This window comes from Lytechinus variegatus, chromosome 4 (assembly GCF_018143015.1).
Source record: "Lytechinus variegatus isolate NC3 chromosome 4, Lvar_3.0, whole genome shotgun sequence".
Classification (NCBI taxonomy): domain Eukaryota; kingdom Metazoa; phylum Echinodermata; class Echinoidea; order Temnopleuroida; family Toxopneustidae; genus Lytechinus; species Lytechinus variegatus.
The window spans coordinates 20109201-20130980 of NC_054743.1; the positions used below are offsets into that span (position 1 = coordinate 20109201).

General features: G+C 36.5%; 1 protein-coding gene across 3 annotated transcripts; it reads left to right on the forward strand.

Moving 5' to 3' along the window:
- The first annotated feature begins 4658 nt into the window (after positions 1 to 4658).
- On the forward strand, positions 4659 to 20666 carry LOC121413575 (histone deacetylase 8-like). 3 transcript variants are annotated; one of them, XM_041606440.1, is made up of 11 exons: positions 4659 to 5532; positions 7557 to 7746; positions 9089 to 9230; positions 10423 to 10535; positions 12482 to 12559; positions 14237 to 14345; positions 16952 to 17063; positions 17271 to 17331; positions 18207 to 18301; positions 18774 to 18879; positions 19290 to 20666. In XM_041606440.1, the coding sequence occupies exons 1-11, from the start codon at positions 4741 to 4743 to the stop codon at positions 19310 to 19312; spliced, it is 1821 nt and encodes a 606-aa protein (XP_041462374.1). In that variant the 5' UTR covers positions 4659 to 4740; the 3' UTR covers positions 19313 to 20666. The 3 variants fall into 3 exon arrangements, 2 of the variants coding, with proteins under 2 accessions (XP_041462374.1, XP_041462375.1); XM_041606441.1 differs by lacking the exon at positions 17271 to 17331 and having other exon boundaries at positions 16952 to 17124; positions 19290 to 20664; XR_005969753.1 differs by lacking the exons at positions 17271 to 17331; positions 18774 to 18879; positions 19290 to 20666 and having other exon boundaries at positions 16952 to 17228; positions 18207 to 18278.
- Positions 20667 to 21780: the final 1114 nt, after the last annotated feature.

A 21780-nucleotide genomic window follows, 5' to 3' on the forward strand; every position in this document is an offset into this window, starting at 1 on the left:
TACCGCACGACTGGTTTGTTAATTATTTTTCTAATAGAAAACAATTTACAAGCTATAAAGGAATTAAATCTGAAACCATGCCAGTGACCTGTGGAATTGCGCAAGGTAGTATTATTGGTCCCTTGCTTTTCCTTATATATGTGAATGATATATTAAATACTTCAAAAATATTACATTTCATTCTGTATGCAGATGATACTAACATATTTATTTCACATTCTGATAAAACACAACTTCAAAATTATGCAAACACTGAATTAAAAAAGGTTTCTACCTGGTTCAAAGCAAACTTTTCCTTAACACCGATAAGACCAAATACATGTTTTTCTGTACTAATCACAGTTATCGATCTCAGTTAAATTTTTCAATAAAACTAGACAATGATGCAATAGACAGGGTAAATACTATTAACTTTTAGGCGTACACATAGATGACAAGCTCTCTTGGGTTAACCATATAGATCACATCCATGGAAAAGTTAGTATGTGCGTTGGTATGTTATATAAATTACGTAATATGCTCCCACTTAAAACCCTCTTTACTTTGTATAATGCCATTATCTTGCCCCATTTGGATTATTGTAGTCTTGTCTGGGGAGGGGCCAGCTCATGTCATTTAAACAGATTGATTGTACTTCAAAAGAAAGCAATTCGTATAACACGCATTATCTTGCCCATATTCCACCTCTATTTAAAACGTTCAACACTGCCAATTTAACTGATACTATAAAAATAAAGGCAGCACTTTTTATGTTCCAACATATGAATAACTTGTTACCGGCTATTTTCAATAATAATTATTTTCTTACGGTTTATAAAAAACATAGTGTTAATGCAAGACAGAGAAACAATATATTTGTGCCATATTCACGCTTAAAACTACGACAGACGAACTCTATTAAACACAAAGGGGCTCAATTTTGGCACAGTCTTAACCCATTACTTAAAAGAATGACCACCGTTACCTCATTTAAGGTTAAAATTAAACAACATCTTCTTGCCACTTACAAGTGATTCCTATAAATTGAACCAAAATTAAACAAACAGTCATATGATATAATATATCATATGACTGTTTGTTTAATTTTGGTTCAATTTGTTTTGTCTTGTTTTGTCATGTATTGTAAATATTGTAACTTGTTTCATGTATTATTCCAATTGCTATTTCCTATGTATTTTATTCCTACTTTAATTTATTTGCTGTATTTGTATCACTGCAATCTATTTGTCATGGATCCCCCTGCTTTTCAAGCCTCTGGCTTTTCTAGGGTGTTTGATCCTCACATTTTACAATGTACATATCTACTCATGTGATTTTTTTACCTGATAAATAAATTGAATTGAATTGAATGCATCACTCAGTGACATGCTTCAAATGATCGAGATAGTCGATGATGTCCCTCACTTACTATTTTCTCTATTTTCATTGTTTGAATCATACAATATTTCAATTTTTACAAATTTGACAATAATGATCAACTTAACAGTCACAAAATGTTAAATCAGTGGTAATTCCACATATCCAGGGGGAATGATCAAACACCATTCACACTTGACAGTGAGGAGAAAATTTCACATTTCATTATGTTAAATAAAATACAAAAGAAACGGTGAGTGGATGATGTCATCCGTTGCCTCATTTGCATACCGACCAGGATGTGCATATAACTGTTTTGTGAAATTATACAATTTTAAAATATCATAACTTTTTTATTTAACATCCATTTATTGGAAATTGTGTTATGCGTGTTGGATTTTTTCCTTTTTATTCAAGTCAACTTTTTCTTGGGGTGGACTTGTCTTTTAAATACTGTTTAACATAATTTTTTAGAGGATATGGCTCTTACTTAGTAAATGATGCAAGCGCATAGGCTTGCTTTGTGGCGATTTATGCCTAAATATTTTACATTCTACGCATTTTTTTATATGACGAAGAGGATCGATGCATATTCTATAACTTAACAATTAATATGAATATATTAAAGAGCGCTCGAGCTAGTTTTTTTTTGTTGTTGTTGATAATATGCCTATATACTGCCCTGGAAAGAGAACAGGTGGGCTGCATGTTTGTGGGATTTCATGAAGAAGATATATTGAACTCACTATTAAGAATAACATATGAGTGCGTAGCGAATGCTGAAAATCTTAATAATATATTATCAGCCCTTTTTTTCTTCATTTTTTTTAAATCATTAACAGCTACCGTTTAGAAAATAATAAACACTCGAAGCACGAGCAGAAAATGCTTGGTGCGTGCATGCTAAAATTGAAATCGGGATCAGCTCCATGAACACGGATTACAGACAAAGATGCGAGCCCCTGCAAAACGTAAGCAAAACGACCTGAAAGTTTTCCCTTTTTTCTCAATTATTTCCCTTTCCTTATTTCGTACACTCTTCTCAGCTTATCCTTTTCCCTGATCGCACGTACCGTTCGAACAATTCCTGACTAGAAAACTTAGAAATAATCGAAAAAGAAAGGGTTTACAAAATGTTACTTCACTGTGGGCATGGGGCATACTCGTTGACACTACTAAATTAATTTACTTTTATAAGCGCGAAAAAAAAATCTTTTTAAAATTATACTAGAAAAAAGTGCCTTCATTGTTTATTCTTGTCTTAAAAGTTAACAAAAAAAAATATAGGGCGATTGGGAAGGAGTGGACAACAAAAATAGTTTTTTATGATGCTACATTTGTTCAATTGATTAAGACCTAACTTTTCTATTCTTTTTTCTTGCTTCGATCCTTCGTTATTTTTCCTGTTCCTTAAAAGTTATTATAATCACATATTGGCGCGGTGGCCAAAGTTCCTCGATCATCAAGATATATAGTTATTCTGAACATTGCCATTGATTTTTGAAAAAAAACAACCTTTGCTTTCATTTTTACTCTGTAGAATATATTCCCCTTATTTTAATTTAATTATTTTTTAAGTTAATATAATTGTGTTGCGCGATATGCGCGATCGAGCGTCGCGAGCGAAACGAGAGATCACGCAACAAAACAAAACATGACAAAAAAACTTCGTCCGCTGCAGTGTGCCGTGTGCCCATATTGTGAGTAGATCATGATTATCGAGATTTTTCCCATTTATCAAAAATTTTCCCTTATTTGTTTGCATAGTTGTAAATCGTGTATTGTTTTACCATTAATAATAAATTCAATGCTTCGAATGAATAATGATTGATGAGAAATGTGACCCCTCGATTTTTCTTGAACCGAGGTGCATGTTTAATTACAGTCCCACATATTGGGAAGTTTGTGTGTGGTGCACAGTGGCAAATTACAGAATGTACAGCGGAGCGTTCAATCCAAGCGGGCGCGGCGTGTTCATTATGCTTATTAGTACATAACGTAATCTAGTCACTGCTGAGAGCCAATTTATGAAGGAAAATATTGTAAACATGCGCAGTGCAAGCCTTCCATTGCCCCACACAGTATTCCACCAAAACAAGTGTGCAATTCTATAATTTAAAGGACAAGTCGATCCACCCCAACAAAAAGTTGATTTTAATAAAAAGAAAAAAAATCCAACAAGCATAACACTGAAAATTTCACAAAACAGTAATGTGCACATTCCTGTCAGTATGCAAATGAAGGAACTGATGACATCACTATTTCTTTTGTATTTTAATATGAAATATTCTCATTTTCTCATTGTCCTGTGAAACTAAGTTTTATTTCTCCCTGAACATGTTGAATTACCACTGCTTAACATTTTATGGTTCAGTCAAGTTGGTCCTCATTGTCAAATCTGCAAAAATTGAAATAATGTATCATTCGAAAATTGAAAACAAAAAAGATATAGTGAAGGACATCATCGATTCTCTCGTTTGCATGTGACTAAATTGTGCATATAACTATTTTGTGAAAAATAAGCGAAACTTTAAATTTTGTAACTTTCTTATTTCCATTTTTGATGAAATTTTCAGCATAATGCTTGTCTGATTTTTTTCTCTTGATTCAAATCAACATTTTTCTGAGGTGGACTTGACCTTTAAGACTCTTTCACCTCAACCAGGAGGCTCCTGCCCTGGAGATTAACATCATACATCACTGACGTGCTTAATCTCCAAGGAGCCAGGGACGGGAAGCCATTGCACTACATGCACCAAGTATTTTGGCAACGATAAAGTTGCTCCAAAATACATGTTTTCTTTAGGGTTTTGAGCCCAAAACTTAAGTAAATTGGAGCCTTTTGGCACTAAAGAGTCATATTTTTCAATAATATTTAACATAAAATTATAGAAAATATTAAAAGTAGAGGAGCGTTTACTCACAGTCTATTATTGTCACCATCTTGCCGTCTTTGATGTCGTACCCTAGCTACAAGATGCGAGGGCGACAATATCATGAGCAGCGCTAACTTAGATTTGAAAAATACTTGCATTGGCCGATAGATATCATTAATCATGCCTATATTTAAGGTCGGATTCATGGCTGTGACTATAAAACAGATTTAAACAGATAAACGATATACAGATTTACTGTCAGCCATGGACTACAAATTATTTGTGTAGCTACTTGTAATATTTCAAGTTTTATTGACTTACTTTCTAATCAATTTTGGAGATCAGCTCTTATATGATTAAGCATTGAGCTTTGTGTTTCTGTGTTCTTTATAGCCTTTTTTTTCATTTTTTTTTCTTCAGATTCGAAATGTTGTAAATGATGTTAATGGCAAACCACAACAACATTGTGCATCTTATTTGATGTTAATAAGCATCTGCCTGAAGAAACATGAATGATGAAGGTCCATCAGATTCCGAGAACGGTTTTGACGCAAGAAATCAAGGTAACAAAAATGAGTCCCCACCAAGACTACAGACAGCAGGAATCTTTGGGAATGTGCAAAGGCTTCATCCAACCCATCCTGAGAATCTCCTGAGACTCCAGCCAGCGAGACCGTCAGACAACGCTCCTCGGCTTCAGTCAGCAAGATCTTTGGACAATGCTCCAAGGTTCCAAGTAGCAAGATCATCAGAGAATACTCCAAGGTTCCAACTTGCAAGATCGTCAGAGAATGTCCCCCGGCCTCAAGCAGCAAAATCTACAGAGAATGCTCCTCGACCTCAAATGTCAAGACCTTCAGAGAATTTACAAAGGCCACAGACAATCTGGCCCTCTGAGAATGTTCCTAGACTTCAGTCAGGTCAACCAACAGAGAATGTTCCAAGACTGCAGCCAGTAAGGCCTTCAGAGAATGTTCCTCCAGAAATCAGTGTCTATGACTGTAACAGTGAGGAAGAGGATGAGGCTGTCCAACCCCCTCCTTCTAGGAAGCGGGCAGCTCTTTCCCCTCTCAAGCCACTTAATCCCACTGTTTCCAAGACTGTCGAGTCCAGTCAGCCCACCAAAGCCAAAGTCAAGTATATGGGCTCAGTCAGTGGTCCCAGTGGACTGTCTGTAAGGCAAGAATCTATTGCTGGGTCCAAAGACTCACCAGAACAAAAAGAGAATAATGCCATTTATTATGTATTCAGTCAGAGACTCCTGCAGTTATGTGATCAGGTGCCAAAGATACCTAAAAGGGTAAGTCATCTATGCTGTATGAACCTAGAAGGTAGCGTTCTTCTGTGCTCGACTTATAGAAACACACAGAGACATTATGAGACATTGATCGTCAGGCAATAGTGGGAATTTAATCGACACATAATGGTTTTTTTTTTTTTTATAAAAGTCTCCTTGTATACAAAACACTGATTTTAGATAAAAATCTACTATTCCATCAATTCTAATGGTATTCTTGGTCATAGTTTGGAATTAAACAAAGAAAAGCAGAATAATAAAAGATTAGCTCTAAAGTATACACAAAGTTCAACAGATAACTTAGTAAATGAAGGGTTTCCAAATTCTAATGGAAAAAAAGTAATGACAATATGTAAGTGAGCCATTGCACTGGCGTAAAATCTGTGAAGAGGGAATTTATCTAGCTCACAGGCATTTCGCATTTCTATACCCAATGTCTTTTCAATGAAACATTTGTAAAAAACAATTTCTCCTACTAAATGCATTAGGGCTGGGACTAAAACCCGGGTACCCGGGTCCCGCCCGGAAGCCTCTGGTACCCAGGTAGAAAAATCAATACCCGAAAATTGCTCACCAGTATAACGTACATTTGATTTGTATTGCGTAGTGTAAGACATGATTGTAAACTCATCACAAAAGTACACAAGTCTCATTTTGAATCTCACCAATTACCCTCGAAATATCTACTAGTTTTTCAAGTGATGATGTGACTGAGATCGTTCAATCGTCGCCATGTTTCTTTTGCAGCGCAGTGACGTCATCCAGCCACTGCGACGCAAGCCAATTTATGAATGAAAATATAGTAAGCATGCGCATTGCAAGCCTCAGCCCCACGCAGTATTCCGTCAAAACAAGTCTGCAATACTCTTTCACCTCGTACCAAAATCGACCTACAATTCCACTTTTCTATATTTTATATGAATTATGAAAGGTATTCTCAGAGGATCTATTTTCTCACCGATAGCGCACAGGTAAGCAAATTTTTATTACTTCTTGCTTTTCCGTCAAAATCGTACGAAGTAGCGTCGATATTACATCGTGTTTGTGAGTTTGTAGAATCTATCGCTACGTGAACAAAGTCAATTGATTTCCGGGTTTCGGAGCATACGAGGCGCCAGCCAATCACGTTCTTGATACCATTTTCAGTTCATCATAAACCGAAAATGGTAACACGATCGTGATTGGCTGGCGCATTTGACGCTCCGAAACCCGGAAATCAATTGACTTTGTTCACGTAGCGATAGATTCTACAAACTCACGAACACGATGTAATATCGACGCTACTTCGTACGATTTTGACGGAAAAGCAAGAAGTAATAAAAATTTGCTTACCTGTGCGCTATCGGTGAGAAAATAGATCCTCTGAGAATACCTTTCATAATTCATATAAAATATAGAAAAGTGGAATTTTAGGTCGATTTTGGTACGAGGTGACAGAGTATTGCAGACTTGTTTCGATGGAATACTGCGTGGCGCACGGGAGGCTTGCAATGCGCATGCTTACTATATTTTCATTCATAAATTGGCTTGCATCGCATTGGCTTGATGACGTCACCTATGGGGTTTTTCCACCAGTCATATTTCGAGCTACATGATTTTCGGGTACCCGGGTACCCGCCCGAAAATTACTACGGGTACCCGAAGAGAAAAAAACCCGAAAGTCCCAGGCCTAAAATGCATACATAAGAGATGCAAAATTTCCCATTTGGCAGTATTTTGTACTTTTTAAAGCTGAAAGTATGACAATTTTCATGGAACATATTTCCCCACTTGTTCTAGTACTTAGTTATCTGTTGCAGAAAAGATGGAAATAATGTTTCCAACTAAAGATGTTTACAGTTTGTATCCCTCAGAATACTGTAATCATATGATTTTGCCATCCCTAATTGTATGTAGCAAAACATCATTGACTTCTTTACACATTTATGATAGAAAAGGAGCTGTTACAAGCTATAGAAAAATATGCATTTGATAAGCCTGGGACTAATTTAACATGAAAAATGATGTTTGTTCTTTGTTTCCTGCAGGCCAGTATGGTACACACCTTGATTGAAGCATATGATCTACTGGATCATGTGACCCTAATCACTCCGGAGTTTGCCACAAAAGACGAGCTGTTAGCCTTCCACTCCCAGGAGTATATTGAGTTCCTAGAGAGGGTCAACTTGGAGGAGGACTCAGAGAAAGATGAGGAACTCAAACAACAGTTTGGCTTAGGTAGGTTTTATTGGCAACTTGCCACTAGGTCTACATTCACCTTATCTACTTTAGGTGTGGTCTCAATGGCCTGTACTCTGGAGTCCAGACAGACCACTTAGACCACGGTCTAACTCTGCTAAAATTATGGGAAGCCAAAAAATCCATAAATCTGTTAGCAATGTTATTGTTTATGTTTACTTTTTCCTTCCCCTTGCTGTCATGACAAAGAAAAATACTTCAGTTATCATTCCCAGACAGTTATAAATGATTTGACTGTCAATGAGATAATAAATTGAACAGAGATTTGTGCCACAATTGCCTATCCGTAGTTAAACCACAACTTTGCAGGGCATTAAGTACGAAATGATAATAGATTTGGGCATTAGACTAAATGAGGATTGGACTAATTGGGTAGTAGACCAGGGCCCCATCTTACAAATAGTTACGATTGATCCGATCAATCGCAATTGTATGGAAATCCAGTACTGTCTCATTATTTTCTACAAGAAATATAAAAATGTCCTTAGTAAACAAAAAGGAAGCACACTGAATTTTCAGGAAAACCATGGATGTATAAATACATCATAGTTAGAAAATATTTTGAACAAACATGCATTTCAGATGTTGACATTCCTGGCTTTCCGTAGTTGCAATTGATTTGTTCAATCGCAACTCTTTGTAAGACAGGGCCCTGGTGTAGTATAGACTTAGAGTCATAAGACCAATTGGTAGTAGACTTAATCAGGGGGTTAGACTATCTGACAAGTAGACTGACTGTCTGTAAACCAAGTAAATATCCACCATTTTATACAGTGGGAATCAGTGTGACAAGATCAACCTTACCTAGCATTAGCACGAATCTGGGGTCTACTTTAAGAACATCATCAGCACTAACAAGCAGTCATCTATGCTTCACAGCCAATCAAATCCGTGGAAAGTTATAAGATCTGACAACATGTCAGACAACAAAATGTTGAATATTTTTATTATTATTAATAATTTTGTATTTTAACTCGTGTTATTGTTTTTGAAAATGATCATGCTTGTAAATAGTAGGTGTGACAGCTCAGTCGGTAGAGTAGGGGGTTCGGATTCCAGTGACCCGGGTTTGATTCCCACTTGGTGCGCAAGTGCCCTTCGGTAAGCCATTAATCCTCATTACCAGGTCCTGCGGAGAGGACCTTAAGCCATTGGTCCTCTGGATGCTTGCTTGCATGTACAAGCGTTCATGCTTTCTTAGCAATCAGGTAAAAAATCACCTCCATTAGATATTCACAATATACCAATAGAATTTTGAAATTTGTCAAGCTGTTTGGAAAAAATCCACCCTTTCTAAAAATCTTCTATATTACCCACGTAGGTTATGACTGCCCAAACCTGCCATTAGTGTATGACTTTGTGAGACTGGTTGCGGGTGCATCTCTCAGCTGTGCCAAAGCTTTAATTCAACAGAAATGTAGGATTGCAATCAATTGGAATGGAGGCTGGCACCATGCAAGGAGGTAAGAGAACATGTCTAAGGTATCCCTCACATTTCACCAATTTCCATAGGGTTAGGCTTAATGCAATTGAAATATCAACTAAACTTGAATGTTTTTCGTTTTTGTCTCGCCCACCAGAGGTGAAGGCGAGACTTAGGGATCCAAATGTCGTCCATCCGTCACAAACCTTATGACACATAACTCCACAACCGTAAGTCACTTTTCAACCAAACTTGGATGGTAGATGGACTTGGGGGACCTGCGTGTTATGCTGCAGTCGGAGGTCACATGGTAAGGTCAAAGGTCATTTTCAGGTCAACGTTAAAGTTTACATGCAAGACTCTCTTATGACTCCTAACTCCGCAACCGTAAGTCACTTTTCAACCAAACTTGCTTAGTAGATGGACTTGGGGGACCTGCATGTTAGGCTGCAGTCAGAGGTCACGTGGTAAGGTCAAAGGTCATTTTCAGGTCAACGTTAAAGTTTACATGCAAGACTCTCTTATGACACACAACTCCACAACCGTAAGTCACTTTTCAACCAAACTTGGATGGTAGATGGACTTGGGGGACCTGCATGTTATGCTGTAGTCGGAGGTCACACGATAAGGTCAAAGGTCATTTTCAGGTCAACCTTACTTAACTCCGCAACTGTAAGGTGCTTTTCAACCAAACTTGGATGGTAGATTGACTTGGGGGACCTGCATGTTATGCTGCAGTCGGAGGTCACATGATAAGGTCAAAGGTCATTTTCAGGTCAACATTAAAATTTACGTGCAAGGCTCTTAAGGCAAATGTTATTCCATCCCAGTCATATTACAATGAAGTTTCGATACAATTCTGTTGCATGCCCTCACGAATCACGATATTTCTGGTTATTTTCATACGTGGGCAAGACACAAAATCGCTTTTGCCTTGTTCCTGAGTTAAGTGTTTGTATGTTTTTACTGTCTAGTTTTTCATTTCTGAATGTGATTGATAATATAATGGACAAGCACTGTAGACTTTGCCAATATTACAACATCAGTATTTATTATCAATTATAACTTTCAATTGCAAAGCAACTATTGGTACATGAAATCAGTTCATCATTTTGAATTTTGAGACCTATTATTGATGTTGGTCATGACCCAATGACAAAACACTTTCTAGCATATAAACATAATTTCCCTTGTATTGTAGCATTATTTAATCTCTTATTTCTGTCCTATAGAGATGAAGCAGCTGGATTCTGCTATGTCAATGATATTGTTCTTGCCATCCTAAAACTCAAGGAGCATTTCAACCGTGTTCTCTACATTGATTTGGATCTACATCATGGTGATGGTAAGACAAAAATATTTACAGATTTAGACCCCTGTTACACCGGATTTCCTAACCGAGACCAATCTTGGGGCACCCGGAGACTGGTTTCCCAAAGGTTGACCTAAGTTTTTTACGGTAACGAGTCTCGGGGTGCTCTGAGACAGCTTTCTGTGCATTTACACCGAATTACCAAAGCTGTCAGGGCGTGAAGCTTGCACTGTGTTTGTTGTTTCCATAATCGTTCCAGGTGTAGCGCATTAAGCGAACCTGTCTTGGGCAGGTTTGCGTTTACACAGAATCCAAAGCAGTCTCAGAACACATTGTTAGGTGGTCCGAGAAAGGGTTGCTCAAAAGGTGTCGCGGGTAGGTTTGTGTGTTTACACCGGATTAGAAACCTGCCCGAGACTGGTCTCTAGGTGCCCAAGACTACTGAGGAAATGCAGTGTAACAGAGGTCTTAATAGTTAAACTGCTCATTCACATAGTTTCCTTTCCTTGTATGCTTATGGTCTGCTGGAACCTATTTGATTGAAGATTATTTTTCAAAAGGATGTTTTTTGCAGGTATTGACATTTGTGTAAAAAAAAGCTGTTTTACTCTTGTTTCACCCCAAAGGATTGGGAGGGGGCTCAATGTTTAAAATATTGTATGTGCCAAATATCCAGTAGAGCCATAAACTGTTATCTTTCAAGTCTCAATCATTTGTCAAGATTTCAAGCTATAATAACTCAATATGATAATTTTTTTCCACTGTGATTTTCTTTTTTTTTTCTTCTTCAGAATAGGTATTTCCATAAAAATATTGAAGTTAGAGCTGTTCTGTTCACTCCCCTCCCTCTCGCGAATAATATTTCCGACCGCAGTTGTAGACATCAATATAAATATTCATGACTTAGTCTTCGGAATAAGTCTACGCATGCGCGTGGACTTGTCTTTACAAAATTGTGGCCGTTCGCGTTGCATGCCATGAATAAATCAGCACCCTAAAATTGCCGGTACTATGTAGCCTTGGCCTTAGGCTAAGTAGATCTATATGTAGATCCAATTTTTAAACACCTATCAAATTGCCATTTATTTAATGACATGATAAAATGTTGGGCTAGGCTATGGCTATAGCCTAGGCTAGGGCATTAACTTTATCTCAAATATGGACCTGTCTAATGCTTGCAGCCAAATAATGGTGTACTTAGAACTGGTTAATTCTGAACTTTAGAAGGTCTACGTTTACTTTACGTTACATAAATGAGCTTGGTAGCCTTGGTTTAATAGGTTTAGTCCGTATATAAAACTTCTAGATATAAGTAAATTTAGTTTAGATCTAGTCTAGTCTCTAGTATCTAGATCTTGATCGACCACTCTGATCTACACTATGTCAGGTACAAATTAACGTCGGTGCATGCGCAAAACATGCTTAGCGCATTGGTGTTTAAAGCGCGGCTCTGGCTCTGCATAGCTATTTCAATCGCCGAGTAAAGGCAATTGTGTTACTAGTTCTATGTACGGACTAGACCTATTAAACTAAGGCTACCAAGCTCATTGGTTGAACGGAACGGAAGTAAACATAAACCTTCCGGTTGTGCTAACTATAGTTGGCTGCAGGGATTAGACAGGTCCAGATTTGAGATAAAGTTAATGCCCTAGCCTGAACGGCCACAATTTTGTAAAGAAAAGTCCACGCGCATGCGTAGTCTTATTCCGAAGACAAAAGTCATGAATATTCATATGATGTCCACAACTGCAGTGGGAAAAATAATTTCGCCTCCCTCTCCCTCTTTTGGGATGAAACAGACAATAAAACAATTCTAACAATATTTTGTTGCAGGATGATGTTTACTGCATTATTGCATAGCATCCAATAATAGAGCAAAAAAAAATACTATACTTACTCTTTTTCTTCCAAGACTACATCTCTGACATGGTAATTAATTCTTACAGCCTAACTCATACTCACTATCTTGATTATCACAGCTGTAGATGATGCGTTTATCTTCACTCCCAAAGTGATGACTGTCTCTCTTCACAAACACTCACCAGGGTTCTTTCCAGGTAATTATCAAGTAGATAATAGTGCGTTATATTACCCTTTTCAATAGGTAATAGTACAATTTTCACTGGTCAATAGTACATTATATAAACCTGGCAGGTACCATTCTCAGTAGAGATGTAAGGCAAGGTGTGGCTTATTATAAATGGAAGTTAACCTGATGCAAATGCAGAAAAGTAACCATTTATTGTAATGATGTCACAATTGAACAATAGAAACACTAAAATGCAAAAGATAAGTCACCTAGAGTTCATGAGGTCCAGTCATTCCAATGCATGTATGTTCTTGTCTGGTGTAAGTGTTTCATTCAATGTTGAAACAATGACAGGAAGTGCTGATATTGCATACATACAGTGAAATACAACATTACTAATATTATGGACACACTGTATGATGTTCATATGATGACCATGTGATGAAAGTGTGTTCTTTCAGACCAGCATTGGTGTAAGGAAGAATTTCTAATTAAAAAAAGTTACACATAGTAATGTCAGCAATTGCCCCCCCCCCAAAAAAAAAAAAAAAGTGAAATAGCTTCAATCATTCACTGTTATTACAAAAATGACATTGGACAAAATGCTCTAAATTTGTGCACTGAGTACTGGCACAAGCTCTTTCTTCATGACATCTGGGATATTTATTGAGAATATGTGAGAGTAATGTGTCTATAAACATTACCTACCTGTATGCTGTATGAAAGATCTAGCAGTAGGGAATTAAAGATAAATGAAAGTAGTTGCAGTAAACACTGATTTCATGAGAAAGTGTGTAAAACCAAGCTTAATTGTCACTATATCATCGAGTATCTAGATCTGGTATAATTACATAAATTGAACTTTGTGAAAAAAAAAAATGTTCACACTGAAGGTCACCAACACAGATAAGCGCACGTGGGACAGTGTATTATCATTGCTCTGAATGTCAGCACGATGCTTGACCCGAATCATGTTCTTTGCTAATTTCTCAGCAATTTACACAATTTCTTACAGAATCCTTTGGCACATATTTTTCGTTTATACAAACAGACACTTTGGTGGTCATTTCTTTGGATTCTGTATGAACTCATTTTGGTATTGTTACCACAACTGGCATTTACTTTTAATTTCACCAAATATTTATATGCTTATCCTTGTCAGTATGCAAATAAGCAGACTGATGACGTCACCCACTCACTATTTCTTTTGTATTTTATCATATGAAATATGAATTGTCATGTGAAACAAAATTTTGTTCCTCCCTGGACATAAGGAATTACCATTTTAAGTTTGTAGTGAAACTAAGTTGGTCTCTATTGTCAAATCTGAACAAATTGAAATATTGTATAATTCAACAATATTGTATAATTCAACAATAATGAACAACAAGAAATCGGGAGGAACGTCATCAACTCTCTCATAGTAAGGAACATCATTGGCTGTCTCATTTGCATGTCACTCAGTTGCGCATATAACTGTTTAGTGAAAAATAAGCAAAAATTTAAAATGTCATATTTTTCTATTTTACATCCGATTTTGATGAAATTTTCCGTGTTAAGCTTCTTTGATTTTTGCCTTAAGATTCAAATCAACAATTTTGAGGGGTGGACTTGACCTTTGATAATGGAGACCACTTTTCTTGCTTCTCTTGAATAGTTTCACGGGTGGATTGCAATTTAATATTGTATGACCGATTATTTACAGGTACTGGTAGTTTGAATCGAGTAGGAGGGGGAAGGGGAAAGTTCTACACTGTCAGCGTTCCTCTCAAAGATGGTATCAAAGATGAACAGTACTCTGATCTCTTCACAAGGTAACCGCATTAACCCATTGATCCCTATGATCAAGATCATTTGGGCAAGATTTAAAGCAAGAATGTATGATATTGAAATGATATAACATTCGAGAGGTTAAAGAAATCTTTAGGCCAGAATTTACAAAAGAGGATTACACATGCATGGTATTAAACCATTGACTACCGTATTTTTCGGAATGTAAACCGCGGCCGTGTATTAACCGCACCCCCAAAAATCAGGAGGCTCTAAAAAAAAAAAAAATTGGCAAACCGAGTTTGTTATTATTTGGATTAGCAAATAAACTTATAATTCTTTGACAGACCAAAAGATATATTACTAATTTTTGTATTTTAAAAAATGGTTACTACATTCTTTAACTATATTTTTCAAAGAATATGAATTATTTCTTTGTAGAATAAAGAAAAAAAAGACCATGAAATGGCAGTATTGTATATCAAACTTATAGTCTAAAAACGGAAAAAGAAAACAAAAATGTTGAGATAAAGTGAGGGAGAAAAAATGAATAGAGGACATTTTTTATTGCCTATTCTCAAACTGATTACGATAACGATCGATTACGATTACATGCCTAGTGTAAAGCATTTTCAATGCACTTTGTAGGTGTAAAAAATAAGTTTTCATTACAAAAAACAGGGGTTTTTTTAAGGAAAAGGTGACCATAAAATGGCATTTTTTAATATCAAAATTATGGTATAAAAAGGGAAAGTTTTTTTTTAATATTGAGAGAAAAACTAGAGAAATAAAGAATAAAGGACATTATTTATTGCCTTTTTGATAACCGATTATGATACGATAACATGTCTATTGAAGAGCATTTCCCATGCAATTTTAGTTGAAAAAAAAAGTTTTCATCACAAAACAATCAGGTTTTTTTTTGGAAAACATTTTTAAATTGATAGTTGTTAAATAAATAATATAAACTAATCTTTACAAAGAAAACTTCGCAAAATATACTCCCTATTTTTAGTAACCAACAAATAATTATACATTAAATATTCTATATTATTGTTGGTTCACATGGAAGTAATACCACCTACAAAACGCAGTCAATTTTCTGATGAAATTTTGTTGTTTCTGTGTATAAACCGCACCCAATATTTCAAGATTATAAAGCGGGGAAAAAGGCGCGGTTTATACACCGGAAAATACGATATGCAGATTTTATGGATATGATTATGCTTGATTTAGAGCGCATTTAGCATAAAAGTGCACATTTGTAAAAGGACTTCCTCAGGATATGAAGAGAATCTGCCCAGTCCATGGCTGCCACTTTGAATGCTATGGAATGCTTTTGATACTCATTCTTCATCACTTAAACATTTTCTACACAAATTATTAAGTACACATTATGTTTTTGTTTAAACATACAAATACTTGGTTGTTATATGATTGAATTTGTTTGAACTCATTTTTGTCTCACCTGCGAAGCAGAGTGAGACTATAGGCGCCGCTTTTCCGACGGCGGCGGCGACGGCGGCGGCGTCAACATCAAATCTTAACCTGAGGTTAAGTTTTTGAAATGATGTCATAACTTAGAAAGTATATGGACCTAGTTAATAAAACTTGGCCATAAGGTTAATCAAGTATTACTGAACATCCTATTAGAGTTTTATGTCACATGACCAAGGTCAAAGGTCATTTAGGGTCAATGAACTTAGACCATGTTGGAGGGATCAACATCGAAATCTTAACCTGAGGTTAAGTTTTTGAAATGTCATCATAACTTAGAAAATATATGGACCTAGTTCATGAAACTTGGACATAAGGTTAATCAAGTATCACTGAACATCCTGCACGAGTTTCACGTCACATGACCAAGGTCAAAGGTCATTTAGGGTCAATGAACTTTGGCCGAATCGCGGATATCTGTTGAATTCCCATCATAACTTTGAAAGTTTATGGATCTGATTCATGAAACTTAGACATAATAGTAATCAAGCATCACTGAACATTTTGTGCAAGTTTCAGGTCTCATGATTAAGGTCAAAGGTCATTTAGGGTCAATGAACTTTGGCCGAATTGGGGGTATCTGTTGAATTACCATCATAACTTTGAAAGTTTATTGGTCTAGTTCATTAAACTTGGATATTATAGTAATCAAGTATCTCTGAACATCCTGTGCACGTTTCAGGTCACATGACCAAGGTCAAAGGTCAATGAACTTTGGCCGAACTGGGTGTATCTGTTGAATTACCATCATAACTTTGATAGTTTATGGATCTGATTCATGAAACTTGTACATAAGAGTAATCAAGTATCACTGAACATCCTGTGCGAGTTTCAGGTCACATGATCAAGGTCACAGGTCATGTAAGGTCAATGAACTTTGGCCATGTTGGGGTTTTTTGTTGAATAACCATCATATCTCTGTAAGTTTATTGGTCTAGTTCATAAAAAGTGGACATAAGAGTAACCATGTATCACTGAACATCTTGTGCGAGTTAGAGTAGTATTCAAAGTCAGCACTGCTGCTATATTGAACTGCGTGGTGCAGGTGAGACGGCCAGAGGCATTCCACTTGTTTTAGATCCTTACCACATCTGGAGTATATGTTTGATTCTGTCTGTCATGTATATATTTCTCTCATTTTGCGGTTGTGAAGGGTTATGGAGCAAGTACGTGTGAAGTTCCAACCCAGCGTGGTAGTGGTCCAGTGTGGAGCAGATACACTCTCATCTGATCCTATGCAATCCTTTAACCTTACCCCCCTAGGGGTGGGGCAGTGTGTGTCCAGGGTACTGTCATGGAAGCTACCAACTCTCCTATTGGGTGGGGGTAAGTCAATCCTATGCAATCCTTTAACATTACCTCTCTAGGGGTGGGGCAGTGTGTGTCCAGGGTACTGTCATGGAAGCTACCAACTCTCTTGTTGGGTGGGGGTAAGTCAATCCTGTGCAATCCTTTAACCTTACCCCCTAGGGGTGGGGCAGTGTGTGTCCAGGGTACTGTCATGGAAACTACCAACTCTCCTATTGGGTGGGGGTAAGTCAATTCTATGAAATCCTTTAATTTTACCCCTCTAGGGGTGGGGCAGTGTGTGTCCAGGGTACTCATGGAAACTACCAACTCTCCTGTTGGGTGGCGGTAAGTCAATCCTATGCAATCGTTTAACCTTACCCCCTAGGTTGGGGCAGTGTGTGTCCAGGGTACTGTCATGGAAACTACAAACTCTCCTGTTGGGTGGGGGTAAGTCAATCCTATGCAATCCTTTAACCTTACCCCTCTAGGGGTGGGGGGGCAGTGTGTGTCTAGGGTACTGTCAAGGAAGCTACCAATTCTACTATTGGGTGGGGTAAGTCAATCCTTTTTGTTTGAAAGTCTAGGAATTTTGCATAAACCTTTTATGTACAATACATCTAGGCAATATAGGCAACAATTAATGTAAAAAATAAATATCTAGAGGTTGTAACAATCGGTTTGACTCAGATCTTGGAAAGCTGTTCCAGTGTAGGAAATTGTTATGCTGACTGTACTGTATGTGGAGATTGGGAAGTGATGCCAGCATTTAGAATGAATTCATGATGAGATTGAGAGCTCTGAGACGTGAATGTTATTCCCAATGCATTCAGACACATTTACATGACTGGTAATGAATTCTCAGGGCTCTTGAATGTATAAACAGTCCACACGACGTTAGCTTGAAAATTGTCTAATGATGCTCCCTTTTAATGATGACTGCAAGATATGTTGAGTTCAACCAATTTCGTGTATCAACAAATTTACCTGTTTGTGTGGGGCATTTATTCCTCTGTATCTTTTAAATTCTTATGATATATTGACAAATTTTGAGCACCTTATACTTATTAATTTCTTTCTTTCTTCACCGCATTTCCTTCCTGATTTCTGTGTGATCATAGGAGGTTATAACATGGCCAATACTGCTAGATGCTGGTCCTATCTAACAGGTCTGGTACTAGGAAAGAAGCTACCGTCAGAAATACCAGACCATGAGGTATGTCAAAAAAAGAAAAGTCAAAACATGATATTACTAATAAAGGGTTAAGTTGTTTTGTTTAATACAGTCATTGATAACCTTTGGATCTTCAGAACTAGTAGAAGAATAAGATAAGATCATTTAGGGTTTTTATGTTCTGCCGTACAATTATCCCTAAAATTATTTCGGCCTTCAACTGCGTGTTTGCGCCGAAAATCGGCACATTCTTTTCCCATGATGCAGTCTCCGGAACCCTATCATTGCAGTAAAAGAAAAAAAAAGTATTTTCCTTATAAAGAATGCTATAAAAGATAAAATGTTGTGGCAAGTTCTTTCACGCAACAGATTTATCAACAACAAAAATGAGGGGGGAGGGGATAAAGGACCCTGTCTTTTAGGGTTAATGTAAACCCAAAATGGCTAACATTCAAATTTCGAGGTAGTGAAGCTTTTTGTCCAATTTTTGTTTTGTTAATTTATATTCTTATAGTTTTTCTTGGAGTATGGACCTGGTTATCAACTAGAGGTTTGTCCTGCTCACTATACAAACTGCAACTCAGTGGAATACATGGAGACAATTGCCAAGGCTATCACAAGTAAGTCAGTTGGGATTCATTCTATAAATGAGAGGGCAAATAAAATATAGTCAAAGATAGATAATGATATGTTGGATTTAGACATAATATTGAATTTGGAAATTTAGCATAAAAATTGTATTTTTTAACGATATGGAAAATTGAAGTAGAATACTGAAGATGCAATCATTCATGTCATGGGAATTTGAAAGTGCAATCCCTTTCATTTTCATTTCTATGAAAAAGAAAATGTAGCTTTTTACTAAAAAATGTATGATTTATGCGAAACCCTTCTGTCATTCATATTATGATATTCTTCCTGAGACCACTATCTTTTTTTTGTAATGTGGCCAAAATATTGCAGTTTTAGCCAATTAATTTGTATTAGTATAACTTTCCAATGATTAAAATCGTTTTGTTTGTTTTTGCAGAAAATTTAGAGAATGTGAGATGAGTTCGTGGTGAAGCACCAAATAACCAAAGATGCTGTGGAATGGATGTGCTATAGAGGATTTCAGTATGAATATACTGGGTAACTCGTGTATGGTGGATGAATCAGTTTGCTGGAAATATGGCGTATATCATGGCATGTACAACTGTATGCTGAATTGCAGAATGAACCTTTTTTAGCTTTAGGGCATTGAATATTTAGATGATGCAACTTCAAGGGCAAAACTTTCTGACTTCAGTGAGAGAAAACCTTCAGGTTTGTTCAGATATTATTCAGCAAGTCTAAGTCGACTGTGTGAAAAGTATAAGGTTTAACTTTTCCTTGATGCTGTAACACATAGCTCTGTGTAAATGTATCCTTTGTTTTTACACAGTGAAGAAAAACGTGACTTTTGGACTTAGGTTTCCACTAACTATGAGGAAAGCATGATTATATGTTTACTTGGAAGTAAGCAACTAGATGACCAATGGACTTTGTTCCTCTTATTGGGATTTGATTCACTGTATCAATTTGCCATGATTAAATACTTAAAATAATTGCTCAAACGGTCATAGAATGGAATTAAGTCTTATCCCTACCATGAACTTGAAAAATGCTATTTTTACTCTCATCCTGTGCAATTAATTTAACAATGTATTTTATATGCACCCAACAAAAAATTATGGAGATGTAGTATCATTTCACTTTTACCAATTAGTTGTGTACGAATAGAGAGATAAGGTAACATGGTTTTTAAAAAGTGTATTAAATGTTTTATTCTCTTTTAAACCCAGTGATGACAGGCTAGTTTTTTATCAGATTTCTTTTATCCACTTTTCACCTTTCAATGTAATTTTAATTAGATAAAACAGGTGGATAAAATATTACTTTTAATCACAAAACGGCTTTTATAATTCAATGTTCGATATAGAAATTGTATACATTTCATTATTTTTTAAATGTCACGTTTGAAGAAATATTTCATGTAATCTGATTCTGATCCACAATAAAGGTTGAACAGTTTTATATCATTATATAATCTCCCTTGAAAGGGGATATTTAAGTCATACATACAATTATTTTGAATGATTCTTGCACCTTTGCATAGTGAACATTGATGTGTGAATGCTACTTAAATTCAAAGCCCAAATTACTTTAATATCAATTGAATGTTCATATTTATTGTGGGCAAAGCATTGAAAACACATAAATTCATATATGTATTAACACAAGAAAGAAACATTTGAAGTAAAAACAAATTCGAAAATGGTATTTTCTTTTCACGATGATAATGAAATCAATACCGGTGTGTTCGCTCAGTTGGTAGAGCGTCTGTCTCACAACCGGGAGGTCGGGGGTTCAAACCCAGGCGGCGTCAGACTAAAAAACGTTAAAAGATGGGAGTTGCTTCTACCCTGTTTGGCGTTCAACGATTAAAGGGATAGAGCCTCGTCGATCTGGCGCTGCACAGTGGCTGCCGGGCCCATGATCAATTGGGCAAAAGCAAATTTTCGGTGTATTTCATTTCATGTCTATTTCGAACAATAAATTATGGATTTCATTTTCATTTCATTGGATTTCAATGGGCTTTTTTTAGTGGAAGATTTGGACTCTCATGAATATTAATTCCTGTATTTTGTCACTTTTACATATGATCACACTTATATGCATATTTATGATAGGATTATTCTGTGATGTATTCAAATGAATTCTTTGTGTGTCATGGTGTGGCTTGCCCTTTCCAATCAGAGGGTCGTGGGATCAATTCCCAGGCCATGACCTTGATTTTGTTAAAGGTAGATATTAAGTTTTTGTAGGATTTAAAATAAAAATAAACGATTCAGTTGCTATGTCAGTCATGATTGCAATCGTTAGGCATGCCTAGAAGTCAATATTTTATTAGGTCAGGGCCACTTATCCATAGGACACCTTTTTTATATTACAGCACAAATTAGGTGGGGGGGGGGAGGTATGGTGAGGGCAGAACAAATAACCCATGCAAAGGGCATTGAATCCAGTCAATATGTCACCAATACCATGAACTTGGATTTAAGCCATTTCGATTCAGACAGAAATGGCAAGAAGCCATGCATTTAGGTATTCATCAAGATATCTACCATGTCAATATTGGGTATCATCATACCATTAAGAATGATTTCAGAAGGTATGGTCTCTGCGTGTCATTTGTCATTGTGCTGGGGCCACCCAGGTGGTCTACCTGCTGGGTGCTGTCAGGTATGGACAGCGTATCGCGAACCTTTATTACTTGTTGCCTTTTTAGTTAAAAGCTTCCATTTGTAAAAAAAAATTGTGGAATTGTTGATTACACTTAAGAAATAAACTTCTCAAAAAAAGTTGGAAATCTGACTTTGATCGATAATCCCTCCTTGGTTGAAGTGAATATTAAACGTGATTGATACCAATGAAAAGATCATTTAATTCTTTTTAAATGATACTCTACATGATATGATTATGGTTCACATGGAGGTGCA

Excerpts from the sequence above, each read along its gene's own strand:
- LOC121413575 (XM_041606440.1), top strand. The coding sequence starts at position 4,741 with ATGAATGATGAAGGTCCATCAGATTCCGAGAACGGTTTTGACGCAAGA. Across the intron at positions 9,231-10,422 it reads GGCTGGCACCATGCAAGGAG|AGATGAAGCAGCTGGATTCT; the intron begins GTAAGAGAACAT and ends TCTGTCCTATAG. Across the intron at positions 18,302-18,773 it reads CAGAAATACCAGACCATGAG|TTTTTCTTGGAGTATGGACC; the intron begins GTATGTCAAAAA and ends ATATTCTTATAG.